Source organism: Corvus moneduloides, chromosome 3 (assembly GCF_009650955.1).
Source record: "Corvus moneduloides isolate bCorMon1 chromosome 3, bCorMon1.pri, whole genome shotgun sequence".
Classification (NCBI taxonomy): domain Eukaryota; kingdom Metazoa; phylum Chordata; class Aves; order Passeriformes; family Corvidae; genus Corvus; species Corvus moneduloides.
Window position 1 is genome coordinate 97,582,018 of NC_045478.1, and position 17,227 is coordinate 97,599,244.

Consider the following 17,227-nt stretch of genomic DNA (forward strand, 5'->3'; position numbering starts at 1 on the left):
CTGGTAAGTTTTACCTCACTGGTTTTGGTTAGAGATTATCCCTAAAGCAGAGTCCAACTGATTGTGAATAGTTCTTTGTAAAAATTCAGTAGCTGTCACTAAATTTGCTCAATGCTGGCTGGAAGCAAGTCACGGAGGTTATTGTTTTTCCGTAGCTACAGGGCTACAGAAACATATGACTGTTCTACTGCAAACACCCACATGTGAAATCCTGACATGTACAGACACTGGAGTCTGCACAACTTAATTGCAGAACATTTGTTACTCATCGATTCCAGGGCCAGTGGCATCCTCTGTGATCTACGCAACACAGAATGTCAGATCCTTTTACATTCGTTCCTACAAATTGTTTCTTTTTGAGAACTATCTGATCCTAATTTAAGAATTCTCAGTGATGGAGAATTCATCTCAGCCATTGGTTAACAGTTCAAAATATTAGTTATGTTTACTTTCAAAACTGTCCAGTGCTTTGAAAACTGTTCCCCCAAATATTTGGAGGAAAACACAGTGAGACACATTTGTGACAGGATGTAACCACCTGAAAGTCAAGATGGGCCAGTTCTTGTAGAGGTTTCTCCCAAATGTTTTCTCTCCTTTAATTATTTACCTCATAAAGAAACCAGCTAGATAGATTTAAGTATGCTTTCAAGGCTAGGGTGTGCTATGTTTTAAAATTACAAGGGGTCTATGTGCTGTTTGACTTATTGCTGCTTTTGACTTCTATCTAACAGCATCAGAGGGCAACCTCTAAGCCACAGCAACAGAGCGCACCTATGAAAATAACAAATTTAGCAGCCTATCCCTAATGAAGTGAGGATTTCACCTTCCAAGACAAGTGCATAGGGTTTGTTGTAACACCTTAGCACGGGTGGTCACAGCCTCCCACACCATGAATCCACTGTTCAACAGAACCCCACTGTCTCTATGGGATTAAGGCAAAGCAGGGGCTGAGAACACTGGGGCACTGTGCATGAAATAGGCAATACTAAAAACTGTATTAGAAAAAGACCACTTCCTCCAGTGTGACCAGCAACCTGCCACAAGACCACCACACCACAGACATGTCCCCACTTACGACCGAGACGGATGAGTGCCTATTAAAGGTTTCTTACCCAGAAACAGCAAAACAGTCTTAACCAAAAGCTAGCAAGCTAAGCAAGATCTTTAAGCCAAGCAAATGGAAATGGAAAATCTTGCAGGACACACTAAATACTGCACCGCACAACTGCAGATGGCTGTCATGTGGCGCAGCCCATTTCAGTGTGGTCAGGTAATGTGACACACATGCTGGTGAGCGCTCTGCGACCAAAGCAGAAGGCTCTCTTTGGAGCAGCCTCTCCTCGCTGTGGTCTGGAAGGCAGTGAATGGCACGGCACTTGAAAGGGAAGCCTAAGAAATGAGCACACCATTATGGCACTGCTCTGAGATCTGCATCCTCCTATCTGGATCACCCAAGGCGGGCCGCCTGTCCCAGCAGCACACATCAGACGGAGTGGCAATGGCAGGATGAGCACGGCACTGAGCATCTGCTACTGGCTCCCTGGAAAGCAGTGATGTGGCTCCCCCAGCATCCAACAAAGCCCTGCGGGGGAGTGATGGCTGATGGGGGACTGCCAAGACCACAAACACAAAGCCAACACCCAGAGCGACCCAGCTGTAAATCTGGAGACACCTTTAGAATCAAATTTGGAAGATGGCTGCAATAGCTGAACACTTCCTTCAGAATGGCCAACTGGTCCAGCATGGCCCACCAGCCACATGTCCCCCACTGTGGGCACGGCACTGGGAGCGAGTCCCCCAGCACCTGCTCACACAGACCAGGGGCTGGGCGGGGAGGGTGTAAAGACCACCCCTTGTTTAAAAGGTTTGGGCTTAGACCCAGATTGTCAGCAACTAAGGGTGGTTCTGGCAGCCCCAGGGCTGTTTTCACCCTACCATGGCGGGCTCCAGCAAGGCAGGGAGCATTGAGCCAGAGGGCAAGATATGAACTGAGCTCTAACTCTGCCTCTGAAGCAAGCCCTTTGCTCAGCTGGTGGTGCAAAACACATGATGACCCCTCTTAACTCACACCAAAGTGCTGCTGGAATTGTCTCACCACAGAGCTTGTGGGCCCCCAGCTCCGCAGGTGCTTCTGCTTCACTCCTACGAAAATCTCTACTTGAGTGAAGGATTCAGTGGGCTTCAACCAACACAGAATTAGACTGAGTGGTAAATCACAGTCAGAGTATGCAAAACACTTCAGAAGTTACAGATGCCATGTATTTTCACAAATGAAACAATAATTCATGGCTTCACTTCTCCTGGGTTTTGGCTCTGAGACCGCATGTGCTCATTGATGTGAATAACTATAAAGGATGCTGGAGCTCTAGGCCCACTCTTAATTCTCTACTATTTTATCTGATCACAGACCTGTAGGCATTGTAGAGATTCCTCTTTTCGTTCATGCTCTGACACCGTCCCTCAACCGAGCAGGGCAGGGTGAAGTTCCTCGCAGGGAATTCCATGAAGCAGTCACTGTTACTAGTGCAAGAGCTCTCCTCAATGCTGGCATCATCCAGATCTGTCACCTTCAGCTCCCCATCCACGATCACAAACTGGCGAGGGCGAAAATCCAGTAATGTCACCGAGCCAAGAGGAGAGTGAGCCAAATAATGCAGAAGCCGAACTAAGCTGAGACATATCTGAAACACAAAAACATGGCTACCTCACATTACTTTCTCAGTGCAAAGTATACAACAAATCCACTTTAGCTGAAGATATGTTCATAAATGTATGACTTAATATAAGCATTATAACTTACCCTCAAAACTGAATGTTGCAACCAAGGTATTTTTCACAGGATTAACATAGCTGATTGTAAAATCCCGAGAGACTTGAAATAACAGTAAGTTTCTTTACAAGTGCTTTCCCACACTACTCTTGAAGCAGGGCTCATTGTTGCTATTCTTACTTTTAACAGAAATAAAAGCATTAACTTTTAATAACACATTACACACAGGCGTTGACCACACAGTCTGATCCTGCTCTTTTACAAACTCCAGGTCTGGAAATTTTGGCTGGACCGCCCTGCACCCGTGCCTGGAGCTCCAACTGCAGACAGTGTCTATATTGCCTCTGTACTGATCCTGTCTCTTGACTGTTTTTATAATTTTTTTTCCATTGTTTCCTCTGAAGTTTTCCCTTTTCCAGGGCAGAAGGAAGCAAATTCCCAGGAAGAAGAGCTCCCCAGGTCCTCTGTAACTCTTCACCATGCCTCAAGGTAATGTCTGTCTGCCTTAGTGGGTCTGCCTTGGTGGATCCTCATGCACCACTTTGGGCCTGAGGTGGGAGCTCTGTGCTGATGTTTCACTTTTCCACTGGAAGTTAGAAACTTGAGTAACTCTTACTAGACAGCAACCCAGATGAACACTGAATTCAGCCCCCTTACCAAAGTCCTGTTTTCAATTTATGCATTCCTTCAGAGTCCACTATGTAACCTATTAATCCAAATGTAGCAGTAATGCGAACACAGTTAAATACTGGAATTTTTATTTTATATATTAAATAAATGACAGGTCTTGTTCAGTTTAGCAGGCTTTTTACTGTTTATATATAATCTTTGTTTTCTATTAAAATACAATGTTAAGGGCATGTGCATTGAAGTAGTCAAATCCAAATTCAATCTTGGGGCATAAACAATACACTCAAGGGTGCACCTCAAGGCATACTTGATAAGAAAGCTGAGCATAGCTGAAGTTATCCTTCACAGACCCTCCACTTGTGAGACATTAGAACCATCTCATGCTTCTACATAATCCTTCTCCTGGTTGACAAGAATATTTTTCCCCTAGTTACAGGATACCATAGTTCACATGGAGATGTTTGCAGGTGGTGATAGGCCTGGTTATGGGATGCTAAACTTGACCACCCTTACCTCCCCTCGAAGGACATAGAACGCATGTGTGTGTTATCCCACAATATACAGTAGAGAAAAAGCACATCCAGCCCAAGCTAGCCTCTAATATAGGTATCTTCAAATGCCAACAAACCCAGAATTTAGCTTGAACAAACCCACAGGTTGTCATCCAGAATTATTGTCTTTTCTTAAATGCCAAAAAGCCCCTGCTCCTGCACCAGCAACCTCTGTGAGCAGCCCCAACAGCCTCTGCCCTGCAGACCTGCTGCAGGCTGGGACTGCAAATACCCCCTTACAACAAGCTTTAAGCACACAGATAAAGGCTTTGCTCTGTGTCACACACCTCTGGCTTACTCAGCTTACTGCTGAGTCCCTCCACACAAGGAAATTATCATTTGTAGGAATAACCCCATGGATTTATGCAGTCATTTTCAGGACTGGATCACAAACAAGTCTCACATATCAAGAAGACACAATTTTATTTCCTTGCTTTCTGTGTTAGTTGCATCCTAGACAAACTAATGAGCATGACATTATTTAAGGCTTCATTACAGTGATCACAGGAATGTTTCACCTGTAATTCTAACTCTGTGAACCAGCTCAGCATCTTCATCTAAATCTCCTTTATCTCCCTTTGCAACTGCTCGCTCAGAAACATCCACACTGGAAGGCAACTTCTCTGTTCATTATCCATAATCTAACATATCTCTTGGTCATTTATTTTGTACATAATTGCTGTCACAGTACATTATTTGCATTCCCTGGATGAGATGAGCTAAAGGCAGGTGGTCCTGTGTTTTGGGAACCCTGCTGAGTACCTCCACTGCTTATCAAGACTGCACTTCTTTCAGGAAAAGGGAGCTAAAGCTTAGTGCAGGTAACACACTTGCTGCAGCTGTATGAGTAAAATAAACTCTGTCAGAGAACATTCCTGGGCACAGAAACTTAATCCCACTTGCACACTGGCTAGCATGGTCTCTGGCCGGGTCTGACCAGGACCGAGGCTGTTCTCCCGCACCGTCCCCAGGCACAGTTCTGTCCCCAGGCACGATCCCAAAGGCAGCATGGCCTGGGGACTGTTTCCAACAGGAATCCTGCTTGCAGCCTTCAGAGAGTGCAGGAATGCAACAGCACAGCCCTGGGCTGCACCTTGCTCTTTCGACTCAGAGCTCACTCAGGCGCACTTTTAATTTTCTGGCACAGATGTAGTCAAGCAATCCAAAGTGTTTCAGATGGAAACTGCTGCTGCCTTTCAACGTCCTAGGGACCTAACCTCAGACAACAACACATCCCCATATACACCAAGTGAGACAGCACTGTCTTGATCAAAGCATTGATGCAGTCTGGCTTCATTTTGGACAAATTAAGTGTGACCTTCGTGCTCCTGGTAAACTGCCAGTGCGGTGGACAAACTGGGTTTGAGATTTGTGTACATTTGTTTCACTCTTTCCCCAGGAAAAAATGAACAGAGCAGGAAGCAGTAGAAAACAATTATAAAACAAACCTATGATAAGGATCAGGAGAGAAATGTAACATCCTTCTATTGTTTAAATCCCAGTTGCAGAGCACAATGCCAAAAATCCTGGGCCTCAAGCTTTAACAAGTAAGAAATGTTTCAAGATATCATGTAAAAACCATATAACTGGTTACAATTAGATAACATCAACAGACAAAATAACACAGTATCTTAAACACTACCGAAGGGGAGTGCTAAATACTGCTTCTAAACCAAGATGTAATCATATGCAAAACAAACATTTAATCAATGTGAATTGTGCTGAAGAGTACACAACCCCTGCTTCATAACATTATTTATTTCTCACTCTCCTAAAAGTCCTTATAAAACAGTTGTTACTCACCCGAAACCTGTCTTCCCAGGAAGTCTGTAAAAGCTGAATCATCTCTAAAGGCGAGCCCAGTTCAGTGATGGTTGTCAGGGTGTCTGGGATGTCATTGCTGTCTTGGTAGCAGTAGCCGTAGAGCTGAAAACAATCACAACCACACAACGTCAGTGTAATGCACCTTGGCATGTGGGTTCCCAAAGGAGGCTCTGAGCAGGTTTTCTGGCAGCAATTGTGACCCTGCAGGGAACCCACGCTGGAACAGCCTGGTCCTGGAGGACTGTGTCCAGTGCAAGCAACCCACTCTGGAGCAGTTAATGAAGAACTGTAACCCGTGGGAAGGACTCAACACCGGAGTGCTCATGTAGGACTGTCTCCTGTGGGAGGGACCCCACACTGGAGCAGGGGAAGACTCTCAGGAGTCCTCCCCTGAGGAGCAAAGAGAAACAACATATGATGAACTGACCACAACCCTCATTCCCATCCCCTTGCACTGCTCAGGAAAGGAGGCAGGGAAATCCAGAGTGAAGGGGAGCCCAGGAAGGAGTGGGGGAAGGTGCTTTTAAGATTTGGTTCTATCTTTCATTACTCTACTATGATTTGATAAAACTAAATTAATTTTTCCCCAAGTCAAGTGTTTTGCCCATGACAGTAATTACTGAGTGATCTCTCCTGCTCCTTATCTCTACCCAAGCCTTTTGTTGTATTTTCTCTCCCCTCTCCAGCTGAGGAGAGGAGTGAGAGAACAGCTTTGGTGGGTACCTGGCACCCAGACAGGGCAAACCCATGACAAATGTGTAAGACAAAAAATAACAATAATAGTAACAATAATTTAAAATATCTATGAATGCAGAAACAGAAAATTATCTGAGGAAAGGTAATTTAGCCTATGCGATACCTGACTAAATAATACTGATTTTATGCTTAAAAAACTGTAAAATAGTTTTAATGATATTTTCCATAGGACTTCTGTTTGTGCCTTGAGTGGTAATGTGTATTTCAATGACACAGCACCTTGAAAAGCAATTGAAAAGCCAACATTTATCTTTCCCCAGCCAGAAACTGCCTCTCACTATACTTGATGAATTTCTGTGTACAGTATCATTAAAGCAGGGCAAATACTCGAAAATACTATTTGCCAGTAGCTTCTACAATTTAAAAGCATTTAAATGGCAATTTCAGCCATACTCCAGCTTCTTCTTTTATTTGCTTTCCAAGGATATTTGAATGATTTCCACTTGCACAAATAATTGCACAAGAAGAATATTTAAAGACTGTGGAGGAGAGATTGTCTTGCTTTATATGGAGTGGGACAATGTCTGACAGGCTGGGGGACAGGCTTTTATGAACTCCCTGCCAAGCCCTGGCAGAGAGGATGTTAAATGAGCCAGATAAGGATCTGATCACAACTTTCCAGCCAGAACAGCATGCACATGAAATAAAATTAAATGTAATCTCTGCCCCCAGTCAAATAAAACATACAGTAAAAGGGTCAGTATGAAAATGCAGCATTAAAAAAATGCCCTGCTGCTATTCCTCTACTGCCTTGCCCTGAGCAATTTGATTTTTCAAACCTCTTTTCATTTTAAAAACCTCAGGGAAGGGAGTTCCTCCGTGCTGAGGGCACTTGGATATGGCCCTGCAGAGGAAGTCAGGCTCGGGCAGCCCAGAACAGGGACTGATCCCAAATCATGAGGAAAGCAGAGTGCCATGGCCAGAGGGAGCAGCTGAGGCTGCACACAGCCCCTGCAAGCAGATCCCAGCATCCAGCACATTCTTACAGCTTGTGACCTCCCCAGGCAGAAAAGCAAAGACCAGGCTAAAGTCAGCAAATACTGGATTTGTTATGAACCATGCTGCTAGTTTTGACTGTAGCTGTCTACATTTAAAGGAAAAAAGGGTGCCAAAAATGTAAAAGAAGTAAACAATTTTTCTTTTTGGTGTAAAAACAGCACTGTGTTTCAAAACAGCTGCTTAAACACAGACATTAACCTAAACAAAAAAAAAGAGCTAGAAGATTTTATTTTAAAACATGCCAAAAAGAGGATTCGTGATAGATGCCGAAATGAACATTTGAAGTAGGAAAACCGACCTTTGTCTTTGCTGCCACAACCATGCCAAACATATCAACAGCAATAATTTCTCCATCTAGAGCCGTTCAGACCAGACTTGGGTTTGTTCCTTATCCATGACACCATTTTTGTGCAGTTTAATGCCAGGAGTTAAATCTTAGAGGATCACATCAGCACAACTGTTTAAGCTATCCATGCTAACCAAAAGTAAAATTAAATGAAAATATTTACTACAATATATATTATTTTCTCAGGGAAGGTTGGATTCTGCAGTCCTTACCAGCTGCTTCCCACCTCTCATCTGTGGACTAAGGAGACAGGATGAAGCTCGGCAGGTTTGAAAACCCTCACTTCTGATTGTCAAAATCTAGCATCTGTTTCTGTATCATCTGCAGAATTCAGCTCTTGTCTTTAGCACAGTAATACTATCCACTGGGAAAAAAGCTGTAAGGGAAATTAGCAAGCAATCCAGACTGGGAAATGACAGTATTGCAGTAACTGTTGGTTCACAGTAACACTGAATACAAAAAAAGGTATCAGTCTCCATCAGACATTGTCAACATTTGTGAAAACAACTCCAGGAATAGAAACACAGAAGACGAACAACAATTATCCATTCCTTCTGATTATACAAAACATACATATATTTACACAAAAAATATTGAAAAATTAATCTCACTGTCTATTTATGTGCATATGAACACACGAGTAAAAATTAAATAAGTACCTCTTTGTGTCTATCTCAATCCATGAATGTCAATAGTAATAATAACAAGTTAGGTTTGCTTCCAGAGAGCTGGAACTTTGCTCTTAAGTCTTTCATTTAAGTGCCCAGTTTGTACCTTGGCAAAAGTCTTCACTGCCCAAGTATCTGACTACACCTGTAACCTAACCTGAGCTCTTTACTGATTTTACTTAAGTGAAACCTCTCCAGATACAGTGTTACTGCATAATTATATAGAGTTATAAAAGCACCAAAGTCTGATATATAAAGGATTTATTGGGCCGCATTTATACTTTTCTAAATGAACTCCTGAAACTAAATGCAAAAATGCACATGTAATTACATGGCCATATTTGTATGTGCAATTACCATGATTACAAACTGGGCAAGTCCCAACAGCCAGTTAAGCATCTGAAATGGCTACATTCATCCCCTCCTGATGAACCACCACCCAGCACACAGATGTTACAAAACACAGAGTATATATAGATGAAAAACATTCCCAGGCAGCAATACTGAGGCCTTTCGTTTAAAAAGCTGACTATTACAACACAAGAAACAAGTACAAGGGTACTACCCAAACCACTTTTTTTTCAACTTCCTTTTGTTTTCATCCAATCCATTTTAAGGTCAGAAATGAGACAGAACGGTTTGTATTCCCAGACAGTGAAGTAAGAAACAGATAGCTGGTGCATACACTAACAAGAAAAATAACCACACGGGGGAACTGAATATAGCTGGAAGCAAAAGATGAGCCAAAATATCTCCTCTATCTGAAATTCTATTAGGTTGGACATCATTCTCAGCGTCACAAAGCTACACTTCAGACATATTGAAGGGTGATGGTTTTCATACGCTTTTTCAGTATGGTTCCAATTAAATGAATGGAAAGAAATACAGCCCCACATCTTTTTGCTATCTCGAGTCACTGCATTTAAATGCCACCCCAATATATTTTTGTGTAGAATCTAATAGCAAACAGTCACGACACTGGGATGCCTTTCTGTCTGTTTAGAAAAATGTATGCCAGATATGAAATGTTGACCTGTTCTCACATCATGTGCCATAATTCATTTCTTTCAGGCAGCCCCGTTTACCAAATTATTCCCTCACCGATTTTCTCGGTCGTAAAGGCTCAGTCCTGCATTAGTCTTTCTGCACCCAAAATTCCCACTGACTCCCAACAGTTCTTAGGCATGCTGGGCTTACAGGGTCGGCCCCTGTGAAAGTTATATTGCATTGTACGAGCCCGTGTCCCTACAGCCAGCCAGTTCACCTCCCTTTACAATTCCCTTTTACTACAAATTATGGGGACAGAGGTGCCCCTTTCAGAGGAGCTGGGGCAGCAGGGGAGGGCAAAAGCAGAGGTCAGCCTCTACACAAAAGCCAACAAGCTTACTGAATAAAAACGCAAAATAAAGAAGCTTATTAAGCTGTCATCAGCAGGGTAAGTCTGGGCGAACGATGAGCCCTCCTGCTTTGGGGTAGACACCCTGGCTGGACTTGCAGAAAAATAATGTCAAATCAGAACCATTGCCAAAGTGTTACATTTCCATTATGGAGGTTGTTCAGTCACAAACAGGAGGACCCACCTTTTCCAGACAGCTCTCCAGCCACTTTCCCCAACTGGGGCTCTGCTGGCTCAGCTCAGCTCTGCTGCCAGGCAGTGGCAGGATTGCTGGAGGGCAAAATGCCCCTGTATAGGTCATACCATTTCCCTAAAAATTACAACACATCATGAATATTTTTCTTTCTCTACCACCACAAAAACTGGCATTTCCCCCCTTTTTTTCTTTAACATAAGATTTCTGTGAGTCCAAGAACATGAACTTCAAGCACACTGTTACCAGTTGTAATGTAAGTGACAGGCTCAACTGCATTACACCAGAAGTAAATTTCAGAAACCTAACTCTCTTCTCTTTTAATTTGGACGGCTATTCTCATTTAAATGTGACTACAGTGGAACCCAACTGCTGCCCACAATAGAAAAGTGCAATTAAATACAGACTCACACGTATGAAGAGTGACAGTAGTCAACACCTGACACAGCCTTTCTTTTCAGAAATACACAGACACAGAGCTGCTTAATCAAAACTGGTTTTGTCAAGATTGTATTTTGCAGCATTTTGGTGCCTGGGGGAAATAAAAAGCTCCTACTGGCCTTTTGATGAGCCATTTGCTTGAGCTCCTATGTTTCAAAACCAGAACAGCGTCTTTGAGAAGCTCTTGCAATTTTATTGCTAAGTTAATGTCATATTTTTAGGCAACCAGCCCTTGGATTCACCTTCCATCCTTGAAGCACTCAGACAGTCCATCTCTGCAAGAGCAGAAATCCCCAGCACAGCCTGATACAGCTACGATTTACCAATACCTGATGTGAGACATTTCTGTCACTTTAAGATTTGTTAATCACTTGTGTTTTAAAAATTTCTCTTCACTGCTGACGGTATATACATATATAAATACACATACACACAAGCACATATATACATATGGTTCTTTAATATATGACATATATGTATATGGCTGTTCTGATATCTAATGTATACACACAATATTTGCATTTATATTTTAAAATGTTTTATATATTTTTTAAAATATATACTAAAATATTTTTACAGATTGCCCATCAGCTCAAAAGCATGTGCAAACCTGTAACATGCAGGGAACCTGGAAAAATGCAAGGACCTCAATGCCTAAACTTACTACAGATCAATCCAATGCCAGCTTTCCTCCTACAGAATGTATTGAGATGGCACATGAGAAGTAAATTGATTTTCTGCCATTGAAATCTAGCAATCAAGCCCTGCAAAGTGCTGAGTTTCACCGGAAAAAGACTCACACAGAGCATCCCCAGCACCCCAGAACCTTTTGAGAGTGGGACCCAAACTGTGTGCTGACAGCTGTGAGGCAGGATTTTGTCTGCTGATGGATATTGGAACCGAGAGCAAGCAGCGGCTAATTCAAGTATTAAATCCTAAATTCACAGTCCTGCCTAGGTTTTATTTATAAATGTATTATTATGATTAGCACTAAACTCCAGGAGAACTAAAAGGCACGAGAATCTCATTCCTGGCACTGTTACAAAACATGTTACTAAACATTTTCATTAATAAAAAAATTGGAATGTAGTACCGAGAAACAGACATTATGTGTATTTACCCATATCTGTAGCTACATCCATAAAGGTCCACAGATATCTCCATATATTTTAGAGGTATATGTGTGTATACATATCCATACATACCTGCTGCTCTGACACATATTATGTTGGCTATAATCTTATGATTTAGTAACGTTATCTCCCTTCCACTCTCCCTGCTTTTCTTATAATCTGAAGTGGAAAATTCTTCTACTAAAAACATTTACAGCACTTTGAATTTGCATTGCACTGCACAAGCTCAAGGCCCAACCCTGCAAATATTTAGTCACACAAGCAGCCTGGTCTTGTAAAGTCTTCCAGTGAAGACAAATAGATCACTCATACAACCATGATTTCAATGGAAACAGGCTGATATCATTGGAGGCATAGTTCATTATCTTGTAAATAGCCAGATCAGAAGCTCCCCTGACCTCCATCCCCAGCCACTGGCATTCAGTTCCACTGCACCACAAGTTTAACCCTTTGTCATGACATGATTTTGCATTACAAAACTGTCAAATAACCTCTGTGCATCACATGTTCAGAAAAGCTTGTCTTGGATTCATTACAATAAGTCCATCTGTATAATTTTTCTTTCTTAGGTATGAGTCATATAATTTTGAACTTTATCATGGCAAGCTTTAAAATAATTTTGGAGTCTATCTGCAGCTGCACAGTCCAAGAAAAAGGCAAGTCTTTCCAAACTCAGTTGTTCCAAATTTGGCCTAAAACAATATAAAATACCCATGTTTGGTGCCTATTACCTAAACTGAGAAGTTCAGCTGAGTGTGATGAAAAACAACAAGTCCTTTAAAATTAGTCTAGAGTCAATATTAGTATTAGCACAGTGCCTGTGAGAACTAGTTCTTGTCAGCTTTTTCATGGCCATCACTCAAATGAAAAATGGCAACAGAGTTAGATGTCATGGGGCATCTACCTGAACCCCCAGATGACTGTACTGGTGCAAAAATCCATAAAAAACATCTTTTAAAAAGCCCAGCTTGCATATTTGACACAGATACTTCACAAACCAGGCCTGCAACACTTCCAAACACAGCCCGAGCTGATGCCTGAATCCACCAACGCTGTGTCCCTGCAGAGAGCAGAAAGGCAGAGGAGCAGAGCGATGTCTGCTGGCGTCTCCTTCCAGGGGTCCTCTCCTCCTCCCTGGCCATCCACCACATCCCTGCCTGCCTCTCCCGAACATGGCTGCAACTAGAAGACAGAGCATGTGCAAAAGGGCCACAATGATCTGATTCAGGGATAGGCTTGGACAGAGTTTTTCAGCTGTTCAGTTGGAAGGGACAGGAAATGATCATCTAGTCCATCTTCCTGACCATTTCAGGGCTGACTAAAAGTTAAAGGATGTTACTGAGGGCATTGTTCAAGTGCTTCCTTCACAATGATGGGCTTGGGGCATTGACCACCTCTCAAGGAAGCCTGTTCCAGTGTTTGACCACTCTTCCTAATGTCAGGTCTCAATCTTCCCTAGTGCAGCTTTGAACAATTCCCATGTGTCTTAGCAGTGGATACCAGGGAGAAAAGATTTACCTAGCTATCCCACACTGGGGGGCAGGAGGAATGAAAGGATAAGTTATAAAACGCATGTGCTTCCCCTTGCAATTCTGGCCTGGTCATAACTAATTCCAGGCCAGGATATTGACAGCCCAGAATGACCTTGTTCATTCATTGTTGCTCCCATGAAAAAAGGCAAGCAGCAAGGGAGAACTTGATCATACCCACAGCATCCTGTGGTGACCACTGATCTCTCCAAGCCACTGAGCAGAAGAAGCAGTGCTGGGCTCTCCTCAAAGAAACTGGATGGGGTTGCAAGTCGTCAACTCCCATAAAGGCGGCAGAAATTCAAACCAGTCTTCTGGAATGATTTATGTGGTACATAAAACTGAGAAGCAACCATAGAAATCATTCAACAAATGACTGGGATTAGTTTTACGAATGCTACTTTCAAAAGGAGGGACAATGTAGCCCTTCTAACTTATGTGATGACATGTGCCTTATGGAAAACCATTCCTGCCAGCAGCTTTGCAAGTTGAACACCCTCTGCCATCCCAAGGAATTCAATGGGAAAAAAATACTATTTGGTGACTTCAGCATCAGGATGTCCAGCTTGCCTTCCAGAGACAGGAACAGTTAAGAGTGGGTTTGCAACTGTATCAGCTCTGTGCTTCCAGCAGCTCTGGAGTTCTTGTTAACAGATCCTTTCTTCACTCTTAAAAGTGCAGGATAACATCTGGGCCTTTTGGGAAGCAGTCTCACAATAAAGAAGCACTTTGTGTAATTCTTCTTTCCTCGCCAAACCGCATCTGTCTGCTCCCCCTGCCCTTCTCCACTCCAGCCCGAGCTCCTTGGGGCTGTGGGGACATCTGTTAGCAGCAGCGGGCTGTCTCTGCCGAGCCATCAGTAGGTGGCACTGCCTGCTTTTTTCTCTCGCCACATCAATGTCCATCCCCAACACCTTGTGCCGACCACCACAAACCATCTCAAATATGAGACTCAGATGCCTCACCTCCTTCAAGGTGCACCTACAGTAATGTCAAGCAATGGACTGACTGGGACAAAGATGCAGCTCCATCACTGCTCCCCAGGCAGTGGTGGTGGTAGCAATTTCCAGAGGGAGGAGGTGGCCAGCAAGAGGTGCCAACCTGCCCTGCCACTGACAAGATATGGCAGGCTCATCTGTCTGGGAGCTGAGGTTCCTCTGATCCCAACACCAGTGAAACAGCCAGTATCAGCCTGCTCTTGCACCATGTGGTGGCCTCTTTCATCTTTAACAAACCTGCCCCAAGAGCAGCTCAACTGAGGTAATTTAGGAAAACATTAGTAAACACTCCCAGCCTAACATGACCTTCCTAATGCAGCAATCCTGCAGGTGGGGTGCATAGGCAGAGCCCATCCAGCCCCAGCCCCAGCCTCAAAGGTTAATTCTCATTAGGCACTTGGTTTTGAAAGGTTTGATCCCCAAGAGCTGGGAACCTCTGCTGCCCCGCCCAAAAATTAAGAATGACAAATTCTCCATATAGACACCTACCAGCTGCTATCAGCAATTGCAGCACTTTTCTCCTGTCAGTAGTTCCCAAAGTTCTGATGGCCAAACTCCAGCCAGACACAGATAAGACTTGTTGCTGGGAGTCCTGCACCACTGCCACGATTAAAGGGACTCAATGCCCACCCGCTGGCAAAAGGGAAGAGGTCCCTGAGTAGCTGTTTCCACTGTAGCACAACCTCCCCTTCCCCCCTGCCTTCTGTGAAAACAACAGTGGATTCCTGCAAAAAGGATGGTGAAGGAGTCGATACATTCCCTATGCAAATGAGTTTACACTGGAAATTAATTGTATATTGACTTTCTTCAGACTTGGAAAGATTGTCTACTTCCACCTGGAATAAGCAGACCTATACAAAGCTTTATTATTTTAATTGTCACATTAAAATTAAAACTGCCCTATCCTGTTGGCTATGCATATGTATAGGGAAACCATCAGGGAAAAAAAATCTCTTAATTATCACATGTAAAGGAAAGAAAATCCTGTTTAAAAATAGGTATTTAAAAATATTGTGATCGGCTAGCACATTTTAAGTCTACTTGTCAACAGCAAATGATGTATTATTTGCAGTCTATTTTAATCGATTAATTTTGCAAGACACAAATATTCTCCCTGTAATCGTGACCATCTTAAAAAAATCAGCTACAAATACAGTAGAGCTAACTGAACCAATTCAGACAGAAACTACTTTGATGTTTGGATGGTGACTTTTCTAGTGTGGATGCCATCTCAGTATTTCATCTACACGTTCTAACTTTACACTAAAGCTAAATAAGCCAAATGAACCGGCCTTGTCTGGGCAGCCAGCAAGTCACTGGTGCTGTTAGCAGCTAGCGTCTTCCATCAGCTTCACACAAAGCCAACCCTTTTCCCTGAGCTTTTGTGTGTGTTTTTAGGAAAGCGGTAGCTCCTTCTTAAATGAATCATTGCGAGCTCACACTGGAAGTGCTGATAAATATCTGTCACAGAACTAAACTTACACTTTTCCAAACGTCTGCAGTTTCAGACCTTCCCTCCCTTCTCTTCAGCAATGCAAACGAAGAAAGAATGGCACCACCCTTAATTCTGATACTCCAGAGCTATAATTACATTATTACACTAAATCAAACATTGCCTTTGTGTCACTACAATTGTGCTCGTTGTTTGAAATTAACTGCAAATGGTTTGATTTTCTTTTCTTCCTCCAATATGGGCAGGGAGGAATTAAAGCACACTAAATCATCTTCCCCACTAAAATGCACAGAAAGCCAGGATTCAGACAGCAGCATTTGAACTCTGCAAGAAAAGAAATCGCAGCACGGAGTGAAAGGAAGAGATCGGGCACCGCGTTTGACACACAGCGACTGCAAAGCAATTAGCGGGCCGCTAAATCCTCTGTTACAATAAATCAGTGACCCAGTTCCCCCTCTTCCTCGGTGCCCTTCATTATAAAATCAACTTTAATGAACTACCCCTCTCTTCTCCACTCCAAAGCAAATATATTTCCACTGCAGCCTGCACCTGCCCTTCCCAGCGGCTGCTGCCCCAGGGAGCCTCGGGCAGCCTCAGACGGCGGGGGCAAGGGGGGGCGATGGCCCAGCGCTGGCCCTTCGTGCAAGTGACGGGCAGAGCATGGAAATAAAAACAGGAAGGAAAATTGCCTTCGGCTCAGCATTGCCTAATGCGAAACCAGTCTCCCTCTTGCTGGTTTTCCGTGTTTCTTTTGCTAGACTTGATTCTCTACATCTGCCAGAGCTGACACATCTGGCTCCTTCCCCGGGCGGAGGGCACGGTGGATATGTCAGCATGTTGTCTGAAGGCACTGGTACTTTCTGGAAAGAGCTCTTTCCCTCTCTATCATATATTGTACAACAATCAAGTCTTTTTAAAAGGATGGCTTAAAAAAAAGAAAAAAAAAAAGCTGATTTTGACAAGAGACAGGCCAGAATGAGAACTGCTGAGACAGTAAAGAACAAGCCTGTTATCTTACAAACTACACTTCAGGCTGTCAGCTGCCAGAGATTTATAGGAAAACCCCCTTTCCTAGGACTGGACCGACACGAAACTTTATTTTCAGCAGAAGAAACTCATGAACGCGCTCCCTGCCACCAGTCCCTGACCGGGGCCGGGGATGCTCGGGAGCGGCCGGGAGGGTTCCAGCTGAGGCCGGGCGGCTGCCGGCCGCCTGCGTGGATGCGTCCCCGGGGTCGCTCCGTGCCACGCCCGCGGCGTGGGGAGGCGGAGGAAGAGCTCCCGCTCGCCTCAAGCGGCCCCGCTTCGCCTCCAGCCGCGGGCGGCCGCCGGAGGGGCGACCCGCTGGGTGCCGCCGCCCTGCCCAGTCCCTCCCGGTTCCCCCGCCTGCCCCAGCCGGGGCTGCCCGCCAGCCCTGCCCTCCCCCGGCACGGCAGGGTGACAGGAGGGTGGCACGTCCTTCCTGCTATTTATAGCAGCCGGCTCGTGTTTGGGTATGCCGGGAGCCGCCGGGGTGCGGGGGGAAGGAGCGAAACCGAGG

The 17,227-nt window shown here is 44.0% G+C and overlaps 1 protein-coding gene across 1 annotated transcript in view; it reads right to left on the bottom strand.

Annotated features, from left to right (window-relative positions):
* The window catches only part of PKDCC (protein kinase domain containing, cytoplasmic), a 35,759-nt gene that overhangs the window by 14,826 nt on the left and 3,706 nt on the right, over positions 1-17,227 (bottom strand). The window contains exons 2-3 of the mRNA XM_032102875.1: positions 5,755-5,877; positions 2,410-2,681 (exon numbers count right to left, since the gene is read on the bottom strand). Coding sequence (XP_031958766.1) covers positions 2,410-2,681; positions 5,755-5,877 — 395 coding nt within the window. The remainder of the gene's footprint in view (positions 1-2,409; positions 2,682-5,754; positions 5,878-17,227) is intronic.